Below are 22795 nucleotides of genomic sequence, written 5' to 3' on the forward strand. Positions count from 1 at the left end.
GTGTCTCTTTCTCCAAACTCATGCAATTGGTAAATGTGAGCTTTCTCTTCTTTAAACTAAACACCCCCTTCAAATTGAATATTTATTTCAGTGATGTGCAATTAGAAGCATCTAACTCTTCAATAGATGATGGAAGCTCTGGTATAAATTGAAGACCACTACAACCGCTTATGTTAAGAATCCTTAACTTTGATAAGATTTTGAGGTTGTGTGGAGCTCAATTAGCGCTCTGCAGTCACGATGATAAATATCTTGGAGGGATATGAAGCAGCGTAGTTCCTTTGGTAGACTCTTTATTTTTTACATAGACAAATACAAAGTTTTTAGTTCCCCGGACGACATTGAAAATTCCTTCAAGTTTGAACAAAAATTAGCACAGAAATTTTCAAGAGAACATATACCCTATAAGACTTGCGACATAATCTAATTGATTACTTTGTTGACGATGAAATGCTTCATCCTGGAGATGAAATTTCAATCATACTCTTTCGTGTAATTGAGCATTTAAACATTTCATTGGTCATTTTTTTGGAACACTATTCTTCTATAAGAAGGTCATTAGAGAAGCTTTTGAAGATTATTGAGTGCATTAATATGTTAGTTGAATTATATCAATGAATGTGGCACAATATATTAAATTTTTACCAGGAATCAATACACAACAATATATAATCTCGAATTAGTGCACAACTCGTGCGATATTAGTGCACATCCCGTGCAATACAATAGTTTATATAATGATCACATCCTATATCATTATAATTTGGTGTTCTACATGGACCATCTTCTATCTCTTAAGCCTAACAATACTAAATGTGAATGAGAGATTTTGGCTGCAAGTGCTGTTATCATTATCACTGTCTCTGCAGCTTTTAATCTTCTTTAATGTGTTCGTTACCAGATGGATAAGTCCAAATTAAAATGTTATCCGAGTTCCACCCTCTTGCACGATAAAAATCGATCACTTTACATACAAATGTGACCTTTTGCACATCTTTAGAGTGGCTGTATCCACGCCTAATTTTACTAATGTAATCAGGAGGTAACTTGGGAGAAATAACACAGCAAAACATGAAACCCAGTAATTGATTGTAAGGTTGATCGAGTTCAACTGTTATTGATGCTTCTTGTGTCTGAAATTTAAACCATTCCGGAACTTTGTGTCCTGGATAACACATACTACCAAACTTTTCAATAGTGGAGAATCGATCGGCTGACAACAAGAAGACATTTCTGAATATTGTGAGATGAGCATCTTCTATGATATCATTCAGTGTCTCTTTCTCCAAGCTCATGCAATTGGTAAATGTGAGCTTTCTCCTCTTTAAACTAAACACCCCCTTCAAATTGAATATTTATTTCAGTGATGTGCAATTAGAAGCATCTAACTCTTCAATAGATGGTGGAAGTTCTGGTATAAATTGAAGACCACTACAACCACTTATGTCAAGAATCCTTAACTTTGATAAGATTTTGAGGTTGTGTGGATGCTCAATTAGCTCTCTGCAGTAACGAAGACAAATATCTTGGAGGGATATGAAGCAGCAAAGTTCCTTTGGTAGACTTTGTATCTGCCAAATTTGTGGAACAACCAGGTAAGTTTATCCCTCTGCTCACTAATTTTTGTTGCTAAAATTTGTTGAGTGATGGTTGGTGGAAATATTAAAGCAATGAGTTGTTGATTCCATTCATTATTTTCACATATAGTATCCTTTCTTTAGATATTTTTGGCTTAAATTTAAATCTGATATCATCCCCTAAGTAAACAGTATAAGGGAAATTCCGCTTTTTGAAAAAAGTACTCATTGTAAATATATTGGTCTTTCTGCAAATTAGAATATGTATGTTAAATAAGGAATGACTTGCAACAACTGGTGAATACTAATTCAATAATATTGTATATGCACCTTCCTTTTATATCTTCTTTAACCAAAATATTGACCTTTAAACAGATCAAGGTACCAAAGCTGCAGATTTTGGAGCAACACATTCCCAGTAAAAACACCACATTTTAAAATAAATAAGTTTTGAGATCAGTTTGCTTTCAAACTAAGAAACCTATATGATCTGTAATGATTTCCATGCAGAATTGATAACAGAATGCACAAAAGACTATACTTTTTTTTTTTTTAAATGTAATCTCATTTGATGAAAGAGTGATTATATGAGGGTGTAACGACCAAGCAAGCAAGAAGAGATATTTAAAGCTAGGACATGTAATTTAAAGACCAAAATAGCTGAAAGAAAGCTAGTGCATCTAATTTGAGGGAAAAACTTAAAAAAGTATGAAATTACAAGAAAACAGAATCTAAACCAGTGAACTCTCAATCCGCATCCTCCAGGTGATTTCATATAATCATATGCCCCTTAGATCAGCCTTATCAGTTTTCACATAGTACTTTCTTGCATTTTCTCTTTGGTTAATTTTGAAGACTAGCTCTTGTCACATATCACCTTAGTTTCTGCATTATTGATATTTATAGGCCCATGCATTTCTATAATAGTTTACAAATTGCTATTTTTTTTTGCATTATAATTTGCAGTGGTAATTTATGCATATTATACTATACTAAGATGTGATTTCTATTTGTTACTATTTGACAATTTCTCCCTTTATTTTAACTTTCATAACCTTTCATTTTATGAAGAAACACTAGGAAATATTAGTCATGTCAAACTCGGTAATTATTTTTATTCAAAGTCTTATTTGATGCAACTAGGGTTCGTCTTGCTTAATGTCATTCATTATTTATATTTATTACTTCAATGTTATGCGAGTCTATTATTATAAGTTTATAACTAGTGTATTTAGGCTTAGTTTAGTAAAGCTTTTGCTTTTTAAAAGTAGCTTATGAAAGCTGTCTTTTAAAAGACAGCTTTTTAAAAACTGCAGCACTTACGTTTGGTAAAATCAAATTAAAAATGATTTTTAATAAGTACAAGCACCATAATTGTGTTTGGTAAAACAGCTTTTAAAAGTTGAAAAAATTATAATAAATATGTTTATAACAAAAAAATAATTTTTTTTTTCAAATTCTTTAAAATTTTATATAATATTTTAAAATAAAATAATGTTAAAATAAAAAATTCATAATAAACATAAATATAATAAATAAATTCTTCTATTTTTTAACTTTAAAATTTTATATAAGTATCATAAAATTTGTATGTAATCCAATGTTAGTATTGGGTATATCCATTACCCACCTATGTATATTGGCTCACCTTTACAGATCATAAAAAATGGGACACATATCTCAAATAAACTACTCTTATGATTATATATCTATATTTACATATGTATATACATGTTGTTATTATAATTTGGACTAATGCTCATGCAAAAAAAATTTTATGATTGGTTTTCATCAACCTCTTCCCGTTTCAAAGAACAGAAAAAAACAAACAAAGATAATAGATCTACTGAAAAAATACAAAATTAACGCAAAAAAAATAATATAAATAGATAGAAGTTCATACCTAATATGTGATAGAGATGTATTTGTATTGAAATTTGTGAAGATTAGGTTGAAAAATAAAAAATATATGAAGATTGTGTTAGATTTTATGAAGGTTAGGAAGAGAAGTTAGAAATATATGAAGATTTTAATGGCAATATAATAGCGGAAAATATGTGCGGGAAAATGAAAAAAATTTGGTAAGCATAAGCCAGCTTTGAAAAGCTCCCTCCTAGGTGCTTTCAAAAGCACCCCTAACTTTTAAAAGCCGCAAGCACAAGCATTTGAGCTTTTCAATTTACCAAACGCAAAATGACGTGCTTGTGCTTTTTAAAAGCACAAACACCTCCTGAAAAAGCTTTACCAAACCCAGCCTTAATCCACCCTCTTATTTATTTATTCTGTGTAATAATAATAAACACAATATTAGTTTAGATGGTTAGCTCTTTTTATTTTTAACTAAGAGATTTTATATTTAAATTATATATATATATATATATATTGAAAATTCTGTATACCAAACCTCTTTCAATCTTTATATAGTAGATAAGTATATTGTTAGTAATGAAAATCATTAAAATAATAATCTTCCAATATATCATGGCATATCTTTTGTTTGGATATTAATTTTTTCATCCTTGTGTTTCAAACTTTAAAATTTTTTACAACTTAAATGAAATGTTATATAAATTTTGCTATTTAAAATGTATTTTTTAAAACTTGTTGAATTGACAATTTGGCAAGGTTTATAACAGAGGGGGAGTGAGAACTGATCTCCACTAACTTGAAGAATTGAAGCAGGACTATGTTGTGCATAGAATTTTATGTTAAAATGACATGCATGTTTTAATCAGTAAAAATAATTATCTGAATTAACATCTTGTGTTAAAATTAGCACCAAAGTATATTTTGATATACAAGTGCAAACCTAACATGTGTAATTTTTTTTCTGAGGCATTGATAGATAAATTTTCAAAAATAATATGTATGTGGCGACGATTTGTACTTATTAAAAAGCCACGAAATTAAAGAAAGAAAATCAAAATTCTGTTGTTAAGATATTTGAGTTGCATACATGTGACATTAATTTTACAGTTAACTGAACAAAATATATATACAAGATCAATATTTAGGTGAAACAAATCTAAGTAATCAAACACGAATAAAACTTAAAAACAAGGTTGTTTACAACAGATAGTGATTAACCAACCACAAATTAAAAAAGATTGTTAATTACTTTTATACCAAAAATATTAAGATATAGATATGTTTCTTTCTTCTATTATAAATAATTAATTAAACTTGTTATATTTTAGTTTGCCATCTATTAATAAAACAAACAAATATATATATAGTCTTTTTTATTAAAAAAGACACGAAAAACAGAGTAAATATTTTTTATTACTCAAACCAACCAATATCCTTTTCCTTTTAACGTTTACACGTTTTCCTTTATTTTATTCATTTTATCTAAAATAGTTGTTTAGAATCAATCTCAAAGATAACCTAAAGTGTTTGGCAGACTTTCAGTTGCAGAAGGCATTTGTTTGGCAGCATTGGTAATATTAGACTAACAATTGGTTTCCACCAATTTTTTTCTGCTAGTATCTTAAAACAAGCTAGCCTACTACAATTCAATAAATTCCAAAAAGAACAGGCTTTTCTTTCAATAAGGAGCACAAAATTCTTTGAAACATAGTCACCGGTAGCTGAGGTGAAAGGGTAACATATGCCTTTGAAAGCAACCAAAATCCATGACATGTATGTTAGTTATATTGATTGCGGTCTAACCAATTAGCAAATCCAGCAAATGAAACAAGCAATAGTATCTCAACCCAACAAGTACAAATCACAAATCAAACAGAAAATACCAACATCCAAATTTTCTTTTAGATAGTTCATAGATAACTCAACCCAAATTTGGGGAGTAAGACATTACATCATTCAACTCCAGGGACATATAAGTATACTTACTAACCAAAATTTAATTATTCAACTTTAGCATTAACAGGGATTAAAATAGCTTGGACAAACTTTTACTTTAGAGGAGCAAAATCCTAGACTATACATTAATTTGACCCTAATAGTTAACTGAGATCTCTTGCAACCAAGCTCAAATCCTCTTCTAGTTCTCCTTCTCCCAAGTTATTCAAGCTAGCTATCTATTTAACACAGTAAGCTTTGCAATGCAATATACAACATCTGTCGTTGCAGCACAGATATGCATTTCAACTTCAACATAGATAGAACAGACGTTGAGGCCTATAATTATTGTGTTCACAGATTTAATATTTGATAAAGGAATGGGAAAATATTCTAAATTCACCTACAAACAATAACAAATATCAGGAAGCACGAATGAGGCCATGAAGGTACTGAGTAGCGAGTACCAAATCTACCTACAAGACACTGCTGCAAACCAGTGACATCATCCACTACTACATTCACAATTCATAAATTTACCGGAAGAGCCTCAACATTGGTCTTTTAAATATTCTTCCTTCAAGCTTTAATCGTCTATATGCTTCTCTCAAGTGACATGGACGAATTGGTCCTGATTCCTCTCTTGCATGACTATTCTAGCTGCAAAAAAGTAGTAGTTTTTATCAACAGGAACTTTTGGAATCAGAATATTTGCCTTCTTAGGACCAAGAACTGCGATATTTTGACCTTAAAAACATCGTGCACGAACCATCTCATGCTTGTAAGCTATAAATGGAAACTTCCCATACCTGTTTCAACAACTTCACCAACAAACATTTTTGCGATCCCCGGTACTTTCTGCGTCCCAGTGATGCTTGCTAATAATTGTTTGAATATCATCAAAGAGAAGAAAGAAGAGGCAACTTGTAAACAATCTCATCTTACTATAATATAAACTACAGTGCAAATTACAATGCAAAAATAGCAATTTGTAAACTACTATACAAATGCATAAGCCCATAAGTATCAATAATTCAGAACCAAGGTGATATGCAACAAAAACCAATCTTGAAGATTAACCAAGGAGAAAATGCAAACAAGGTTTCAAGTGTCTAAGTATTGGGAAAAAAGAATCCTTTTTAGCAAATCAATTTGGGAAACTATTGTATTTTGCCAAATACACTACGTTTTCCTTTCAGCAGCTGAAAGGAACCCCAGTCAATGAGTCACCCACAGCAAGGTTCTAAAAACCGAATCGGTCATCAAACTACTTGAGTTATTGGTTCATCGGTTTAAAGGTTCAACCGTAATTCAACCGAAATAATCGAATCATAATAAAATAACATATTAAATTTTAAATAAATATACAAAAATATAAATATATTCTGATATAAATCTTAAATATAGACAAATTAAAAGTATAATTCCAATTAAAATCTCATCATAATCACATTTAAATACAATACATGAGTCAAATATAAAAAAATATCAAAAGTCAAATTTTATATACATATAAAATTTATAATATTATATGAAATTTAAGATAATCACAAAAAAAAAAATTATTGAATTAACCAAATCAATCATAAATATTCAATCATCCACTTATTTAGTTAATTCAATTCATCTATTTTTTCGTTAAAAACAAAGACGAAAAAATTATTTTTTCTATAACAAAAGATTGGTCATAATCAAGGTCCATATTCATGTGTGAACTTGTGTACCGCTATCATTTCACTTTATCAAAGCATGCCAAACATCTCTCCTCATTTCACCTTCCAAATCAATGAATTTCAGTATCCAGCTATTTGACCTAAATATGAAATAAAGTAGAAGTATCAATTATTATTAGACAATGATATTAAAAATTTAAAATGTAGCATCCGATGCTCGATGGAACAAAGCATACTTATTGTGAGACAGAAGAAATGGAAACGGCAGAGTCAAAAAGTGCAGACCCTAAAGGCCTAACCGTTGCATTCTCTACCTTTAATCCTTGTTGTGTAAGATCCATTCTCATGACTCTCTTCTCTCCCAATAAGTCAACTACTTGAACGTGTACTTGAAGTTATCAATAGAAAAAGATAATGATCCATTTCTCCTTGCAGAAGAACTATTCTAAACCCCTCCTTCTACTCATAATGAACAAATAGAAATTCTAACAAACTTTTAACAAAATTTTCAACATAATTTCAATAAAGATTAACAAGATTTTCAGCTAATCACAATTTTAGCAAAATTTCAGCACAATTTTAACAAAGATTAAACATCTTTTTTCAAAAATTAACCAAAAGGAAAAAAATACAATAACAATACAATATCACAACAATCCAATAGCCTTAGGTGTTTCTTAGTTGATACTCTCGTCCATACCTAAAAATCACCAGCAATCCAATAATAATACAATCCAATTACAATATCACAGTAACCCACAGTAACTCACTCCAACCCAGTAATCTCAAGTCTCAAAAGTCAAAATTATTCAACAATCATTCAATTCAGTAATAAGTCCACAGATTAACTAACAACAATTATTCAGCAATTATTCAACCTAGTAACAACAGCAAGGTTCACAGACTAACTAACAAGTAACAACAATTATTCAACAATTATAGTTTAAAAAAAAATTAATACCTAGAACTAAATGCTAGAACAGAGCAGAGCAGATCAGTAGCAAGAAAGGAACAGGGCACGACCGAAGGGCTGACGCGATGGAACAGAACTGGCGCCGGCGAGACAGTGGCTGCGTGACGGAGGCAGGAGGCGAGGCCGGTGAAGGTGGGTTTGAAGCTCAAGCGTGGCTGCACGATGGAGGAGAACGACGTTGCGACAGTGGCTTCAAAGCTCCTAGTTGCAACGGCGGCGGTTGCTTGCCGGTGGCGGGACAGAAGTGAAGGAGGAGCTCAATGACGATAAGAGGAAGGTGATGGCCTGATGGGAGTGATGCGCGTGTTTGCCGTTTTGGAGAGACTGGGTTGGGAGTGGGACGTTGGGTAATGGTTAGGGAGTTCCTCAATCCAAACGGCAGCGTTTTGGAGAAATTTAGAAAACCGGCCGGGTCACGGTTCGGTTCGACCGGACGATTTCCGGCCGGTTCGACGGTCCAATAGCGATTTCTCATATCCCCGGTTTTAGCATCTATCCGAACCGCTTTCTCGTATCCCACAGACCCACTCACCCCTCTGGCCCTCTCCCTCTCCCTCTCCCTCTCCCTCTCCTCTCGAGCCTCCAGCGCTCCACTCTCACCTCTTGCTCTCAGTTCTCACGTCTCCAATTTCCACATCGGGCTTTTGGCAGAGAAGAGAACTCGAACGCAGCTTGGAGGAAGCACCCAATCAACCCTCCATCTCGTCACTGTTCTTCAACGTCCAGCCACCGCTGCCGTCCTCATTGCTACAGCTTTTGCACAACGTCGCCCTTGTTCGCCGCGCGGCCGCCTCCTTTTTGTTCAATCTTCTGCCTCTGTTTTTTGGCCAATCCTTGCTCTGCCCTTGCTCTGCCCTTGCTCGAGCTGCTTAACCCTTTCTGTTCAGCCGCCTTTCAGCCACCGTTCCGCCATTGTTCAGCCTCCCTTCAGCCATTTTCGTCGCATTTTAAAGCTCCTCCCTCTCCCTATACTGTTTGAATTTCAGAACTGCTTCATCCTAGGGTGATTTTTTTTCCTTCTTCTTGTTCTTTCTTGTATTAATTATTCAGTTATTGTTTTATTTGATTGTTGTTTCCATGATTAGTATGTTTTTCTAGTTCTTGTTTTGTTGTTGGTTTGCTATAGTTTAAAATTTTAATTATTCTTGTTATTTTGATTTTCAGTTTTAATTGATCTTATCAATTTGTTAATTTGATGAATTATTATTTTGATGTTGTTTTTGACCTTTTGATTGTTATATTGTGTTTTGCTGTTGTTGATTTAATGAATCAGTGAAACTGAAACTGAAATGGAGAACAACAACAACAACAACAATAACAACGCTATGATTCGTGAATGGTTCGACAGAGTTGACTCTCACAAAACTGGAACCATAACTGCTCCCCAACTCAAGGTCCTTTTTTTTATTATTATTTTTTATTATTGTTATTTTTCCATTTAAACTTTGAATTCAATTGATATTGTTTTGTGATTTAATTAAAAAAAACTTTTTTTTCCCCTTGTTGGTTGAATCATCAGAGTGCTTTAGCGGTTGGAAACCTGGAATTTCCACTCTCAGTTGTTGAGCAGATGATCAAGTTCATATATCCAATTTCTGTGTTTCAAATGCTATTATGTTTCAATTTTCTCCATTCATAATCTAATTCCTTTCCTTTTTTTGTTCTCATAATTGTGTAGGATGTATGATTTTGATAGGAATGGTACTATGAGCTTTGAAGGTATATGCCAATCCCATTGCACTCTATGCTTAACCCACTATGCTCTAAAAAGAAGCTGAGATTTACATCAATAATCAAATACTATCTTGAAATTAGGAAAGTAGTGTTCTTTCATATATGGGACTTTATTTGTTGGAGTTTGTTTATAGTAGAATTTTGAAACATGTTCTAGCTCACTCTAACTTACTCGTAAATGGTTTGCTCTAGAATTTGTTGCACTCAACAAGTTCCTTATTAAGGTTAGTGTTTCTCTATTATGCATTTGATATGTGAGGTTAATGTCATTAACCTATATTTGATATTAAGTACGTTGGTTCTAATAACCACTATAAATGGCTCTTCAGGTTCAACATGCATTTTCTGATCTTGAGAGGTGATTGGTTTATTTATATGCTTTTGTTCCATTCTGTTTATTTGTTTTCAGAACTTTATCTTGCATGTAGTTTCGAGTGATATTATTGTAGGCAATTACATTGTGAATGATCTTATAGGAAAGAAACTAATGACATGAAAGGTTTATAATCAATTTGTTCATGCTTATTTTGGATCGATATTACTGTGGCCTATAGCTTATGTCTAAACTCTAGCTTGTCAGTATAATTCTGTGGTCATACCGGAACAAGTTTAGTTTTAAAGATCCACTGCTTGGCTGATCACTTGGTTCTGCAGTATAACACTTCTTGTTCGGTTCATTGATGCAGGGGTCGTGGCTTTCTTGTCCTTGATGACGTTTTTGAGGTATATTTTAAGAATGATTTCAAAGATGTTCTGTTTATCGTGTCACTGGTTTTGCTTAGCCAGACGAGCTTATGGTTCTTATTAGTACTTCCCAAGCTGTATGAACAAAATGTTGAGTTCCTTAATTTATGTGTAATGTTGGATGCAACTCTAAATAACTTTGCCGAATCTGTTTCCAGGCATTGGTAAAGATTGGCTTCACGCTGGATTCTCCTGCATTTTACTCTGCCTGTGCGGTAAGACATCTTCATAGTTTAATTTGTAATAAATCATCCTGGAGAAGTTGCACATCACATTGACGACCTGTGGTTAAGCCAAAACTATCTCAATTCTCAATGTTTGTTTACACTACTATTATCCATGCCTTAATTTCTGTATGCTCCTTTCTTGGGATAATAAGTTGAAAATGCTTTATTAGTCAGATGGAGAAAGAAATAATGCAATGTGTTTAGCATGTAAATTTATTTAGTCCTTGTTTGATTGCTTACAACTGCATAGTAGGCCTCTCATCTATGCAACATTGCCATTTAGAAGGCCATGCTCAAATGTTTCTCTTTGATTATTCTCAGAGCTTTGATCAAAGTAAAAGTGGGAAGTTTAGACTGGATGTCTTCATATCACTTTGTATATTCTTACAATCAGCAAGGTATATATATTCAGAGAAAAGCCAGAAAGCAATATTTTCCACACAATTTTTATTTGACCTAGTGTTGAACTTTCATTTCACTGATAAGGACCTTCTATTATGTCTTTCAGGAATCTGTTTAATTCATTTGATACTGCAAAACAAGGAAGAATTACTCTTGATCTGAACCAGTTTGTATATTGTAGTAAGTACACACTTTGATCGGACGGTGTACTTTATTTTGATTCTGGCTTTCTCGCTCTTAGATATGTTCTACTTCCTTTTCAGCTTCCAATTGTAGAATATGATTCAACTCTGAGAGGACGTATTCAGAAGATGATTCATGTATGCTGCACTTTGTAAAATTTCTCAAATGCATTTCTATAGCCAAGTTAACTTTGTCCTGCATACGCTGAGATAATCATTTTTGAGGTTTAGATATTTCTCCCATTTACATGGAAATTGCTGTAAAATTTTTAATTTTCTTTCTAATGTTATAATCTTAGTTTTACATGATGTCTTGTGAGATGGTCCGGAGGTTGATGACGTAGAATGTACTATACCAAATGCATTTTCAATCAGTTAACTTGTGTTATGAGCTAAAAAGGGAATTGACCCAAGTATATGCTTTCAAATATTTGGTTATGTAATTGATTCTCAGAGTCCCATTTCGGTGAGGTGATGCATTACTTTTCAACCAGATGTATGTAAATAATATTTGATTATATTTACTTTGTTATTTAAGCTTTTAAATAATTGCTACTCTAATTCCATCCTAAACTTCGTCATTTTATTTTTGTACACAAATTAGTTACCAAATCAAATATAGTATTAAATATATATTGGAATACAAAATAGTAAAAAAAAAATACAAAATATATATTAAACGTGTATTAAGCAACGCATGCATTTTTTTATAAGTCGGAGCAGTGTCTTCAGGGTCCAGACAGAATGGTTGTTGCTAAATGGGTGTAAATATAACAATCCAACTTATAATTTACACAATAGTCAAGGACTATGATAAATTGAGATCTTGCATTAGGTGAAATTTTACATACACCGATTATTAGGATGAGCGGTTAATAGTGAACTTAATGAACTCCTGAGATGTTGAACTTGATGAATTTTTAGGTACAACAATTATTAGGAAGAGAAGCATATTCATTTCAGCTGTGACTAAAGATTAATTCCAAGGAAAGAAAAAGGGCAAGGGGAAATGATACAATAAAGTTACTTTTTTTTTCTTAAAAAAAGAGGGTAGGAAAGTTCATTGCTAATCTAGTTCACAATTGATTACATGCACTGTGATGTCAGTAGCGAATAATTGCAGTATTTTTGGTGTTTCCATGGAAATGTTATAGGCTTGTGTTTCATAAAATTCATTCCACCAGCAATTTTGCCATTCCTGCATAATCACACTATCATTAGTTATAACCATGGGATGATACACATGTTCAACAGACAGCAACATTTATCCAATGTAATATTAAACAAAATGGGCTTAATGGAACATGACCTTAGGTATATAATACAAATCTAGAAACCAAGAGCATATAAATGGAATAGACTCAACTCCACAAACTCATATGGAATTACTTACTATGAGAATCTAGAAACCTAAACCTGATTAAACATGGAGTCATTCGTCTCGAGTAGCAGGATCCATTCCAGTAGAAGGGCTGTCAGCAAAATATTCTTGGTGCCTCACATTCACCCCATACTGTTCATACAAGATATCATACCGATTAAATGCAAGGAAATATTACTGTATCTGCATTTAGTAAAATTGATTAAGATGAAAGATGTTTTAATCGTCAAATACCCTAGCTCAGATGTACAGTTTAATATTCCCTGAAGAAGCTTATAAACAATGTTCATATTGTTTAATTTCGAGATCATGCATATATGAGCCAATCTAGCTTGACCTCAACCTGTGTCTTCTCCTCCTCTACCAGTTTTCTAAGCAAATCTCGTTAAGTTTAGACACAAATTATTCCCATCATGTTACTAATACTAATATCTATGAACTTGGACACAAATATGCTCCAATGCATATAACTTGCTACGTCAATTGGAAGACTTAACCTCTCCCATACTCAACATACAACCTGAGTGGATATCCAAAATGACTGAAGATTTGTGTAAAGCTTAAAAAATATGGATAACAGATTGTATGTATTATGACATATTAATGAGGAAAACTTGACAGTCAATTTAAATATACAGAACAATTCTTACATCGTGCAGTGCCTTTGTTAGGTCTTCCATCGTCAAAACAAGGCGCTTATCCTGTTAAAAAAAAATGTAAGTGCTAAAGACAAGACGAGTGTATGTAGAATATAAACAAAACCAGAATAAAAGCTTCCAGAACCTTCTGCTGCCTGTCCCTTTTATCTTTTGGAATTGTTGCTTGTCTTGCTTTGCAGTGCCTACAGTTAAACTCTAGTCACAATGTCATGCCAATATAGTAATGCAAAAGATATGTAGAATAAGAAACTAAAGATGAAGCACATTGTCATATCTCATAACCATTAAACTAAGAAAACCAACAAACATTGACAAAGATACAAGCATTCAAATACAAAGCCACCTACAAGTACACCTAGAAGTGAGGACCAGCAGAGTTCTAGAGAGTAATAGTCAACAACATAATTTATATTGAATTTCGGATTTACATTCTTCTTATCATGATGTGCCCTCATTCTAGTGTGTATATATCTATGGACCACAACAGAAAAGGAGATGAAAGCACAGGCTCTTTTCCCATGTGTTATCCTATAAACTACCTTGAATACACATTTATTAAGAGAGAAAAATAGTATCCATCATGTACTGACCAACATCACTCACATGCATGAACAACTTATATCCAATGGTTTATGGGTAATTATAAACAGATTATGACAAAAAAAAAAAAAAACAAGAAAAAAGAAAAAGAAGAAACATACTGAAGTGCATCACCCGCAACTTCTGCAACAAACTTCTGAGTGGCAACAGCAACCAATCTAGTCCTGAAATAGTGATCCACATTTGCAATCAAACAACAAATACAGGGGGCTAAGAATCCAGCTTTTGTAGGAATAAATATCAACAATAATTTAAAAAGAAAAAAAAAGGAAGAAAATGTTGAATCCACTACGGATTCGGAAGGATAAATTTAGCTATATTATAAGTTCACAACAAACCAATAAAGATTTCTGCAAGCATGGCATGGTTTGGGATACTGCATACAAGTTGAGGACAAGCGAAGCAACGCAATCTGCTATTGCCCATTCCTTATATATTCTGACACAGGCTTCTACTAACTCATATAATTAACATTGGTGCTGAAAATACTTACTACAAGTATTATATGCTTATGCGTGGTCACTATCATCTCGAACGAAGCCTAGTCCATAAGTATTGAAAATAAAGGATAATTAAGTAAAAGACTTCAATTTTAATGGTCACAACCAAATATGGTTGATTCTTATGCTTATCACTTGAATGATCATACAAATATATGACTTTAAACCATTTATATTTTAATCTCCTCTAAAATTTCCTCTAACCTTTTCTTAGGCCTACCTCTACCTCTAGCTATAGGACAATCCTACATCTGATTCACTATCCTAACTTGAGCCTATAACCAAAGATTAAATTGGACCATTATTCTCTATAATCAGCTCTAATATGGCGATTCCTAATCCTATATAGATTAGTTGACAATGTCAAAACATCAAAGCTAAACTCACACATAAACAAAAAAGGAACAAATCTGTAACAAGGGAGGAGGCACTAACAGTCGAAGATCGGGAGACTGAAATCCGCTCTTGGCTAAGTAATGCTCCACCAACTCATCAGGTATCTGAGAAGAAGACGAAACGGTTGGTTCAAATGTTCAATCAAATTTATGAAACAATTCCAATGAAAGAGCTCAAGCATAGATATGAAACAAACCGTAGGAGTATAATCCATTAACGAAGCAAGAAACTCGGTGAGTGCAGCATCGTCATCATGCCTCCCTCCATCGCTTGATTGTGGATTATGGTTAGGGTTCATCTCCTCCTCACTCTATCTATACAATAACCTACCCTGCGAATTTATCAATTTTCTTAGAATTTACTTCAAACTCATATACACGAGTCATTCGAATTATGCAAAGTTTGTAAATTAAGAATTAAAAGGATCAAGAGCAAAATTTTTTGTTCGCAAAAATATCAATTTTTTCGAGGAAACAAAAAGTTTTTTTGTTGCGCCCCGTACCTTGCTGGTGGTTGCCGGAGAAAAGGAGAGACTGGTTGCTGCCGTGAAATCCCCGCCGTACACCGCTGTCGTAGGAGAACGGAGAATGAAACTTGAAACTTTTTTCAGGTGCCTCTGCCGATAGTGTTTGTTTTGTAGTGTAGCCACTGAAACTTTCTTATTACTGGCCCAATAATCTGTACAGTAGGCCCAATAAAGCCCAATAATATTATTAATGGGCTTGGATCGGCCCATTACTCACCCTTGAAGAAGAGAACACCCGACACCGTCGTCACTGAGGAAAAGAATTAAGAATCTAAGAAGAAAAGACACAAATCCAAAAGAATATTCTTTCCCTTTTTCATATCAACACAATTTGTATCTCTGATTTGTGATCTTTCTTCTTCTTCTTCTTCTTCTTCTTCTTGTGTGTTGTTGAAAGTTTCAATTTTTACAATTAGTATTTAAATACTTATCCTTCTCCCAAAAAAGTTCACACAATCCAATCCAATTCAATTGCTTCCAAAAATTTGATTAATTAGATCTTCTAGTTCTAGCCATGGTTCTTCACCGAGAACAAGAGCTTCTTCTCTCTTCTCCTTTCATTGACCCTTCTAAAGGTACCCCTTTTATCCTTTTTCATTTAATTCAGCTCAAGCTTATCCTCAAAGTTTTAAGCTTTTTCTAAAAGAGGAAAAAGATTGATTTTTTTTTTCAGATGGATTTTGAATTTGTTCTATTTTGTTATGAACAGGAGATGGTGGAAAATCTGGTGGGATGTCAATTGAGAAGAAGATTGAGTTCCTTGAGAGCTTGACCGGAAAGGTTGTTCGTTTATGCACAGAACTCATTGATGATTATAATTTGAGTGTTGTTACTGCTTTTACAACTCTAATGCTTATTATGTTTGTGAAAATACAATTCTTAATTTTCTTAAATGGCCTTATTTCTTTTAAACAAATATTGTTATATTACTTATACTGTATGGTGTGAAACAAGATGCATTGGTGTTTCAATTTCATTGGTATTTTTCTATGCAATGCATTTTATGAATGCAGCTGAGAAGCTTATTAATGCTATCCACTTTTTGTCTATGTTTATGGTTGGACTGAAGAAAATTCATCACCCCCGTTTGAATATAAATTTGCAATATGGTGTTTTCTATGACTGAGTGGTTTAAATGAAAAAAGTCGGTATTACAGATTGGTTTATAAATTGAATTTGTCACTTAGAATGTGTCTTGGTATCATTTGTTTTAACTGATTCTTCTAAGACTTTAGGTACTTCAACAATTTCCCTTTTTTAGATATATTGGTGCAATGTGCATTTGCTATGTTTACAATTGTTGATATGAATTTTGCAAACTTGGTTATGTCATTATGTGAACTGAATACTTTTGGCTGTTATAACTAATAACAATTACAAGCAGCAAGTTCTCTATTCTATTAATTAGATTTTTAATCAACCTGAGAGGCTGAGACTAGTCTTACCTGTTTCAGGTTACAAATCGAAGATCCCGTAGGTGGTTAAACGATCGTCTCCTGATGGAACTGGTTCCACGATTAAATGCGGAGGAAATCAGAGGCTTGTTTGCTCCACCACCATGGGGTAAATTATCTGAGGCATCTTTTATTCCTGAAACTTTGGTTGCTTAGTTTTGTTGCATGCTTCCTGTGATACCCCAAACCCGCCCAAAAAGAAAAAGTCATTACCTAAGAGCGTTTTAATTTTTGAACTTTCAATCTTTCTTTAGTATAAGTAATGACTGGATTAATTTTCATTTTAAAAAATGACGATCGGGTTCATTTCACAGGTGAAGAAGTTCCACCTTCAACATTTTCCATGACTAATGTGGAAGAGTGGGACAGATTCAGGAATATAGACATGGATAAAGAGGTTATATTTGCTTCTCTTATTTTTAAACTCCTTGAAACGTTTTTACTGTTTAAGAAGATAATTCCATGCACCTATAATTGAATTCAAGAAGCTTTACAGTGAATTATTGCTTTTGATACTAAATATATCCTTTTAGAAGTTATTCTGTGATCTAGGTATCTTTTACAATTTTTAGTATCGTAGAGTTTATATCTGCAACAAATGTGCTTACATGGTGTGTTTTAGTGTTTATGTTCTGCTATGTGTGCGCATGAGCCATGAGAATTGAAGTTAGTTTAGAGTGCCAATTGCTAACTATTGGTTGGCGCTTGAGTTTGTTTAGTTATGTTGGAATGTAATGTAGAGACAGCCAACAAACATCTCACTATAGGTTTCATTTGTTTCGGTAGGTCAATATGATCCATGCTTTCGAAAACTCTCTAGAAAAGAGGAAAGGCTGTGTTGATTCTGACAAGTTGGCAGTATTGAATGGTTGGCATAGAGTTGATTGTCGAACAAGAGAGGCACTTCGACGCAGCTCTGTTTCCGAACTCATAGAGGGTTATGAGGTACATATTTGATTATTAATTACCCCCTTCTAACCTGTAAATCACCATTGTGCACAAGAAAAGGGATGAACTTTTATATAAAAAATATATCTTGCAATTTACATAGAAACATATTTTTTATTCTTTTCTATCTTCTTAAGGAATGTATACGGACGTTTATAACGAAAAGCTCGGATGGAGATGTTCTTGAGCTGCAAATTCAGGATCCTTTTAGGAGATTGTTACTGCATGGTGTTTGTGAGGTAATATCAGATATGCTGCTCTCCATGTTATTGTTGAAATTTCAATTCGCCTTCTGTGCTTGAAAATTTGGGAAGTGTTTCATAAAAATGACAAAAGAAGCATTAGTGATACTAATCATGGTTTTTTGCATCCTTATTATATTGTTATCTAAATCTTTTTCTCATTATATATATGCATTATATTTGCTGCCGTTTCTAAAATTTTTTGGATCTGTCGCTGCTCGTGAAACCATTTGTACTCTTGTAAGTGGCTTATAATCTTAATTTTTGTTGGTGGTAGTTCTACAACTTGGCCTCAGATACAGTGACAGATATGAATGGTGGTGTGGAGTCATCAAAGATGACAAAGATAAAGAAGAAGAAAAGGGGTTCTCCTCAGCTTGCAAATATCACTCTCTGCCACTTTCTGAAGATGTCCAAGGAAGGAAGTTGGTAATTTGATTCAGGCAGAAATGTTGTAATTCCTTATTATTATGATAAAAGACCTGTCTTTAGTCAATTATGTACAATGTAAAATTAATTTAGTTGTTTATTATTGCACAATAATTTCACTGTAAATTAGTCTTTAGAACTGTCTATTCAATTGGTTGATACTTGATACCATTAGTCAACATAACAAGTTGATTGCTGGCTTAATTTACAATGTTATGGTTGTTTAATTCAAGAATAAACACTTAATTTGGTTCCATAATGTGATTTTTTTTTTTAAAAAATAGAATATGATTTCTGATTTTATTATTTTTATTTTTGGTTCTCTGTTAAAGCGTTCATCAAATATAAACAAAAATTAATTTAGTAGTAGTTTTATTTGTAATTCGTAGAAGTTTCAAATCGGGCACAATTAATTTTAGATTTTTTTTTTAGTACAATACACAGAGTTTGTTTTTTTTTGTGACTTACACAGGGATTGTTTGGATGTTATTAAATTATTAAAAAATATTTTTTGATTTGTTTAATATGTTTGATAAAATTTTAATAATAAAAATAAAATTATTAAAAAATAAAAAATATTTTTTTTAAAAAATTATAATTTAAATTTTTGAAAATAATTTTTTATTTAAAAAAATATTTTTAACATAATAAATAAATAAAAAATATTTTTATTTTATTGTATTTAAATATATTGTTAGATAAAAAAATATTTTTATATAAAATATTTAAATATAATTTTTTTTAAAAAAATTATTTGATAAAAAAGATCATTTCATAAAAATTTACTTAAACAAGCTCAAAAACTCTTTGAGTTTTTTTACTTTTTGTTATATATTCTACGTTTTTTTAATTAATTTTAGTATAGAAGTAATTTTTCATATAATTGAGATATAATTAGCTTATTTTAAAATTAATTTTAAACTGGAGTATATACTATATAATAAAAAAAACCCGATTGTGTTTAGGGATTTAGTTTTACTAAACACATCTTTACTTTAATAAATATGATACTCGTGTGATTTTTTTTGTTAACGGAAAAATAACAAAAGAACAAATAAAAAAAGAAAATAAATAATAAACAACTGCTTAAGAATAGGACAATCCTATTAAATGTTATTCCTGAATTCTTTTCAGGATAATGAAAGATTTATTTGATGAGTATGAGTTATTATCGTCATTTTTGTCATGATATTTATTACGATGTTTATATTTTTTAAAATCAACTGAAGATCAACACATCAATTTTAAAATATAATGTTTTGAATTTTCAGCACTAAAAGATCAATAAAATTAGAATTATCCTAAAAATTATTGATAAGAGTAAAAGTATTCACACAATCTGTTATATAAATAATATCTCTTTATCGGTTTATCTCAAGTCTCAAACTAGTAGATATATCTTTTAAATAATAAACAACTCTTCTTAAAGAATATTACAACTCTCAATCGTTTCCAAACAATCTTGTTGTCAATTTCTATTCCAATCTCTGATAATATAGACAAAACTAACACGATTATCAGTATCAGGATAACTTGCATCATAGTTAATCTTAAAAATATCCACCGAGAGAAAAATCTATGAGCCACTAATTATAGAGAGTAAAAACTCATTACAACTCAAAAACATTCAAAATTCTTTTTAAGGACAAAGCCATACTAATCACTTTATTTAAGGACCAAGATTCATGCAGATGAAAGATCTTATTATTCCTGAAATGGCAAATCTACCATAGACCAGAAAAGAATATTAAAAAATTCTCTTTACTATGAAGCAAGAACTAATTCATCAAATCCAAAGGTTGATTAGAAATCTTCAAAATTTGCCAAATTAGTTTGACTTTCAGACAATTTTGAATACAATAAACAATCAATTTCTGGTCAGAAAATATCATGAACAGTTGTCTATTGGTAAAATACCCCTCCAAAATTAAAAAGCAGTCATGGATAGAATTTTCTTAAGACAAAGTCAGTTCAAGAATTTATATTTTTTCGGAATAAGTTGACAACAAAGGCAAAACCAATTCTCCTTGTCATCCTAACTAAACTTTTTCTTGAGCCACAAGTAACCACTACGAAAATTATAAATCTTTGACATCGTATCAAACTAAAACCATCCTATCACTAAACCTGCTTGCATATTCAAATTATAGAAAAGAATGTTACTTAAAACAAAAAGTTGGTTTTGTGTACTAAAACAAATGAAAATCACTAGACATTTATAGAAATTATTTTTAATATGAAAATAAAAATAATATTTTAATTAAATATTGATATTTAAAGTGTATTACAGTATTGTAGATATACAAAAAATATGTTCAATACATATTTTGTGTGTTAATCAAAATATTGACACGTGTACAATACACATCTTACGTGTTACCAGAATGATAACATGTATCTAATATGCATTCTGTATATTGACATTCTATCTTTAAAATTCACCCACGTACTTATAATTACACCAAATAATTCTATTTTCAAAAAAAAATACAAATAATTTTTTCGTATAAAAAAAAAATTAGCCAAACATTTACATCTACCTTTTCCTTTGTTGTTTGTCTCCATTGACCATTCATTTACTTGTTTCTTACTTGCTTTAATTAGACACCTCATCATGCCACTAATATAACTTCTTTCTAGGAAAAAGTACAATCACGATTGAGTACAGCTGGAACGTGATCAACGTGTTAGATTTTTCAAAAAAAAATTAAAATTATTCTCATTTTCTTTTTCAATTATGCTTAATTATTAAGATAATTAATTTTATTGAAACTGTAATATTTTTGTACCTAAACATGTACTATATATTTAAATTATTTATTCTAGTCACACCTTTAAAGTTGGAGAAAATTATTTTATTTTTCAAGTAAGTATCTAAAATAATTCCAAAAAATTTTAAATCGAATATTTTATTTTCAAACAAATTTTTTCTCGAAGATTTTAAAATAATAAAAATTTATGAAAAAAATATATATATATATTTAGATATTGTTTTAATAATTTATAATAGCTGTGTTTAATATGATTCAACATATCATTTATTTATAGGTGATTAATAAATCAGAAAATAATCAAATAATAAATAAATAATATCTTATTATTAATAAAAATATCAATTATTATCAATCTAATTAATAGACAAATAATATAATATTCTATAATAACATCCAATTTAAAATTTATTAAAATTTTATTTAACTATTTTTTTTTTACCTTAAATGTGCTTAGAGGGCTATTGCCTTTAACGTGGGAACTTCCGATTAGGATGGCATTAACTTTAAGATCAATTTTTTTAAATCAATTTCTTTTTATTGTAAATTTATTAATTATTGTATGTTGGCTTTAATTATAAATTATTCAAAGTTTAAAACTGTATCATTTTAATACTCAGTTCTATACTTCTGGTAACAGATAGGTCAACTGGGTCAACAGACTCGTTTCTAGATTATTGATTTCTAGAAGTTTCTCTGATTTAGACATTACTTTTGCACTTCAAGGAATGCTAGTGGCCTCGCCCTCCTGAGTAACAACACAAACATGGCGATGAGAAATTATTTATGCTACTTATTAAGTGACTTATAATTTATTTTTTATTTAATATAGGAAAATTTTAAAAAATATTTTTAAAATATTAAATCTTACTCATGGAATAAAAAGTTTGAAAAAATTTATGTGCATTTATTTTTATATAAATTATTAATTTAAAACTATTAAATAAATTAATTATATTTAATTAAATTATTAAATAACAATTTTTAACTAATAACTTTATATAAAAATAACTGTAAATAAATTTCTATCAAAAAGCTTTGCTGACATTGAAAAAAGAAAACCATGATAAAGAACTGGTTTAACTGCCAGGGGAAATTAAATTGATTAAATATTATATTTTGATAATTGATTAATAAAAATGTGTTGTTACAAGAATAAAAAAGCTTTGATCTGGCACAGGAGAAGGTGACCCATTAATACAATTGGCATTATTATACTATGCACAACGTGTAACATATTTCATGCAATCTAGCTTCAATTATTTTAGGGACTATTATAAATTTTAGAGAGTAATTTTAGAAATAAATTTAAGTAATTATTAATTTTAAAAATTATTTTAAAATTTAAGTATAAGTTCAGAAACTATTTTAAAATTTAATTCTATAAAAATCAATGCTAATTGACATTTAATATAAATTATAAAGTTAAATAATAAGAGTTTGAGTGTTAATTGAAAACCACATTAAAAAATAAAAGCTATAATGTAAATATCGATGCAGTACAAAATTACAACGAATATATAAATTTTTATATAAATGTTTTTTGGAAATTTGTTTTTTAAAAATATTATGT

The 22795-nt window shown here is 31.0% G+C and overlaps 3 protein-coding genes and 1 long non-coding RNA gene across 6 annotated transcripts; 2 read left to right on the top strand and 2 right to left on the bottom strand.

The window, feature by feature from the left end:
- The first annotated feature begins 679 nt into the window (after positions 1 to 679).
- On the top strand, positions 680 to 11806 carry LOC130961018 (uncharacterized). Of its 2 annotated transcripts, none has more exons than XM_057886625.1 (11): positions 680 to 1595; positions 9301 to 9421; positions 9547 to 9605; positions 9706 to 9746; positions 9954 to 9985; positions 10091 to 10119; positions 10448 to 10484; positions 10664 to 10720; positions 11054 to 11130; positions 11241 to 11314; positions 11398 to 11806. In XM_057886625.1, the coding sequence occupies exons 1-11, from the start codon at positions 1537 to 1539 to the stop codon at positions 11415 to 11417; spliced, it is 606 nt and encodes a 201-aa protein (XP_057742608.1). In that variant the 5' UTR covers positions 680 to 1536; the 3' UTR covers positions 11418 to 11806. The 2 variants fall into 2 exon arrangements, with proteins under 2 accessions (XP_057742608.1, XP_057742609.1); XM_057886626.1 differs by lacking the exon at positions 680 to 1595 and adding an exon at positions 8551 to 9030.
- LOC130961019 (uncharacterized) lies at positions 4869 to 8353 on the bottom strand. The gene is made up of 3 exons (XR_009079337.1): positions 8016 to 8353; positions 6191 to 7194; positions 4869 to 6041 (listed from the first exon to the last, which is right to left on the bottom strand). It is a non-coding gene; the product is annotated as an uncharacterized LOC130961019 (long non-coding RNA).
- A 319-nt stretch (positions 11807 to 12125) lies between the features above and the next one.
- On the bottom strand, positions 12126 to 15476 carry LOC130960578 (transcription initiation factor TFIID subunit 10). Of its 2 annotated transcripts, none has more exons than XM_057886006.1 (8): positions 15355 to 15476; positions 15049 to 15183; positions 14892 to 14956; positions 14058 to 14120; positions 13481 to 13538; positions 13348 to 13398; positions 12733 to 12829; positions 12126 to 12514 (listed from the first exon to the last, which is right to left on the bottom strand). In XM_057886006.1, exons 2-7 carry the CDS (start codon positions 15148 to 15150, stop codon positions 12749 to 12751), a joined length of 420 nt encoding a protein of 139 aa, XP_057741989.1. In that variant the 5' UTR covers positions 15151 to 15183; positions 15355 to 15476; the 3' UTR covers positions 12126 to 12514; positions 12733 to 12748. The 2 variants fall into 2 exon arrangements, with proteins under 2 accessions (XP_057741989.1, XP_057741988.1); XM_057886005.1 differs by having other exon boundaries at positions 12710 to 12829.
- A 172-nt stretch (positions 15477 to 15648) lies between these two features.
- Positions 15649 to 18705, top strand: LOC130958408 (uncharacterized). The gene is made up of 7 exons (XM_057885213.1): positions 15649 to 15953; positions 16088 to 16158; positions 16833 to 16941; positions 17147 to 17229; positions 17619 to 17777; positions 17918 to 18019; positions 18300 to 18705. Exons 1-7 carry the CDS (start codon positions 15893 to 15895, stop codon positions 18453 to 18455), a joined length of 741 nt encoding a protein of 246 aa, XP_057741196.1. The 5' UTR covers positions 15649 to 15892; the 3' UTR covers positions 18456 to 18705.
- The last annotated feature ends 4090 nt before the right edge of the window (positions 18706 to 22795 follow it).

Source organism: Arachis stenosperma, chromosome 2 (assembly GCF_014773155.1).
Source record: "Arachis stenosperma cultivar V10309 chromosome 2, arast.V10309.gnm1.PFL2, whole genome shotgun sequence".
NCBI classification, from domain to species: Eukaryota; Viridiplantae; Streptophyta; class Magnoliopsida; order Fabales; family Fabaceae; genus Arachis; species Arachis stenosperma.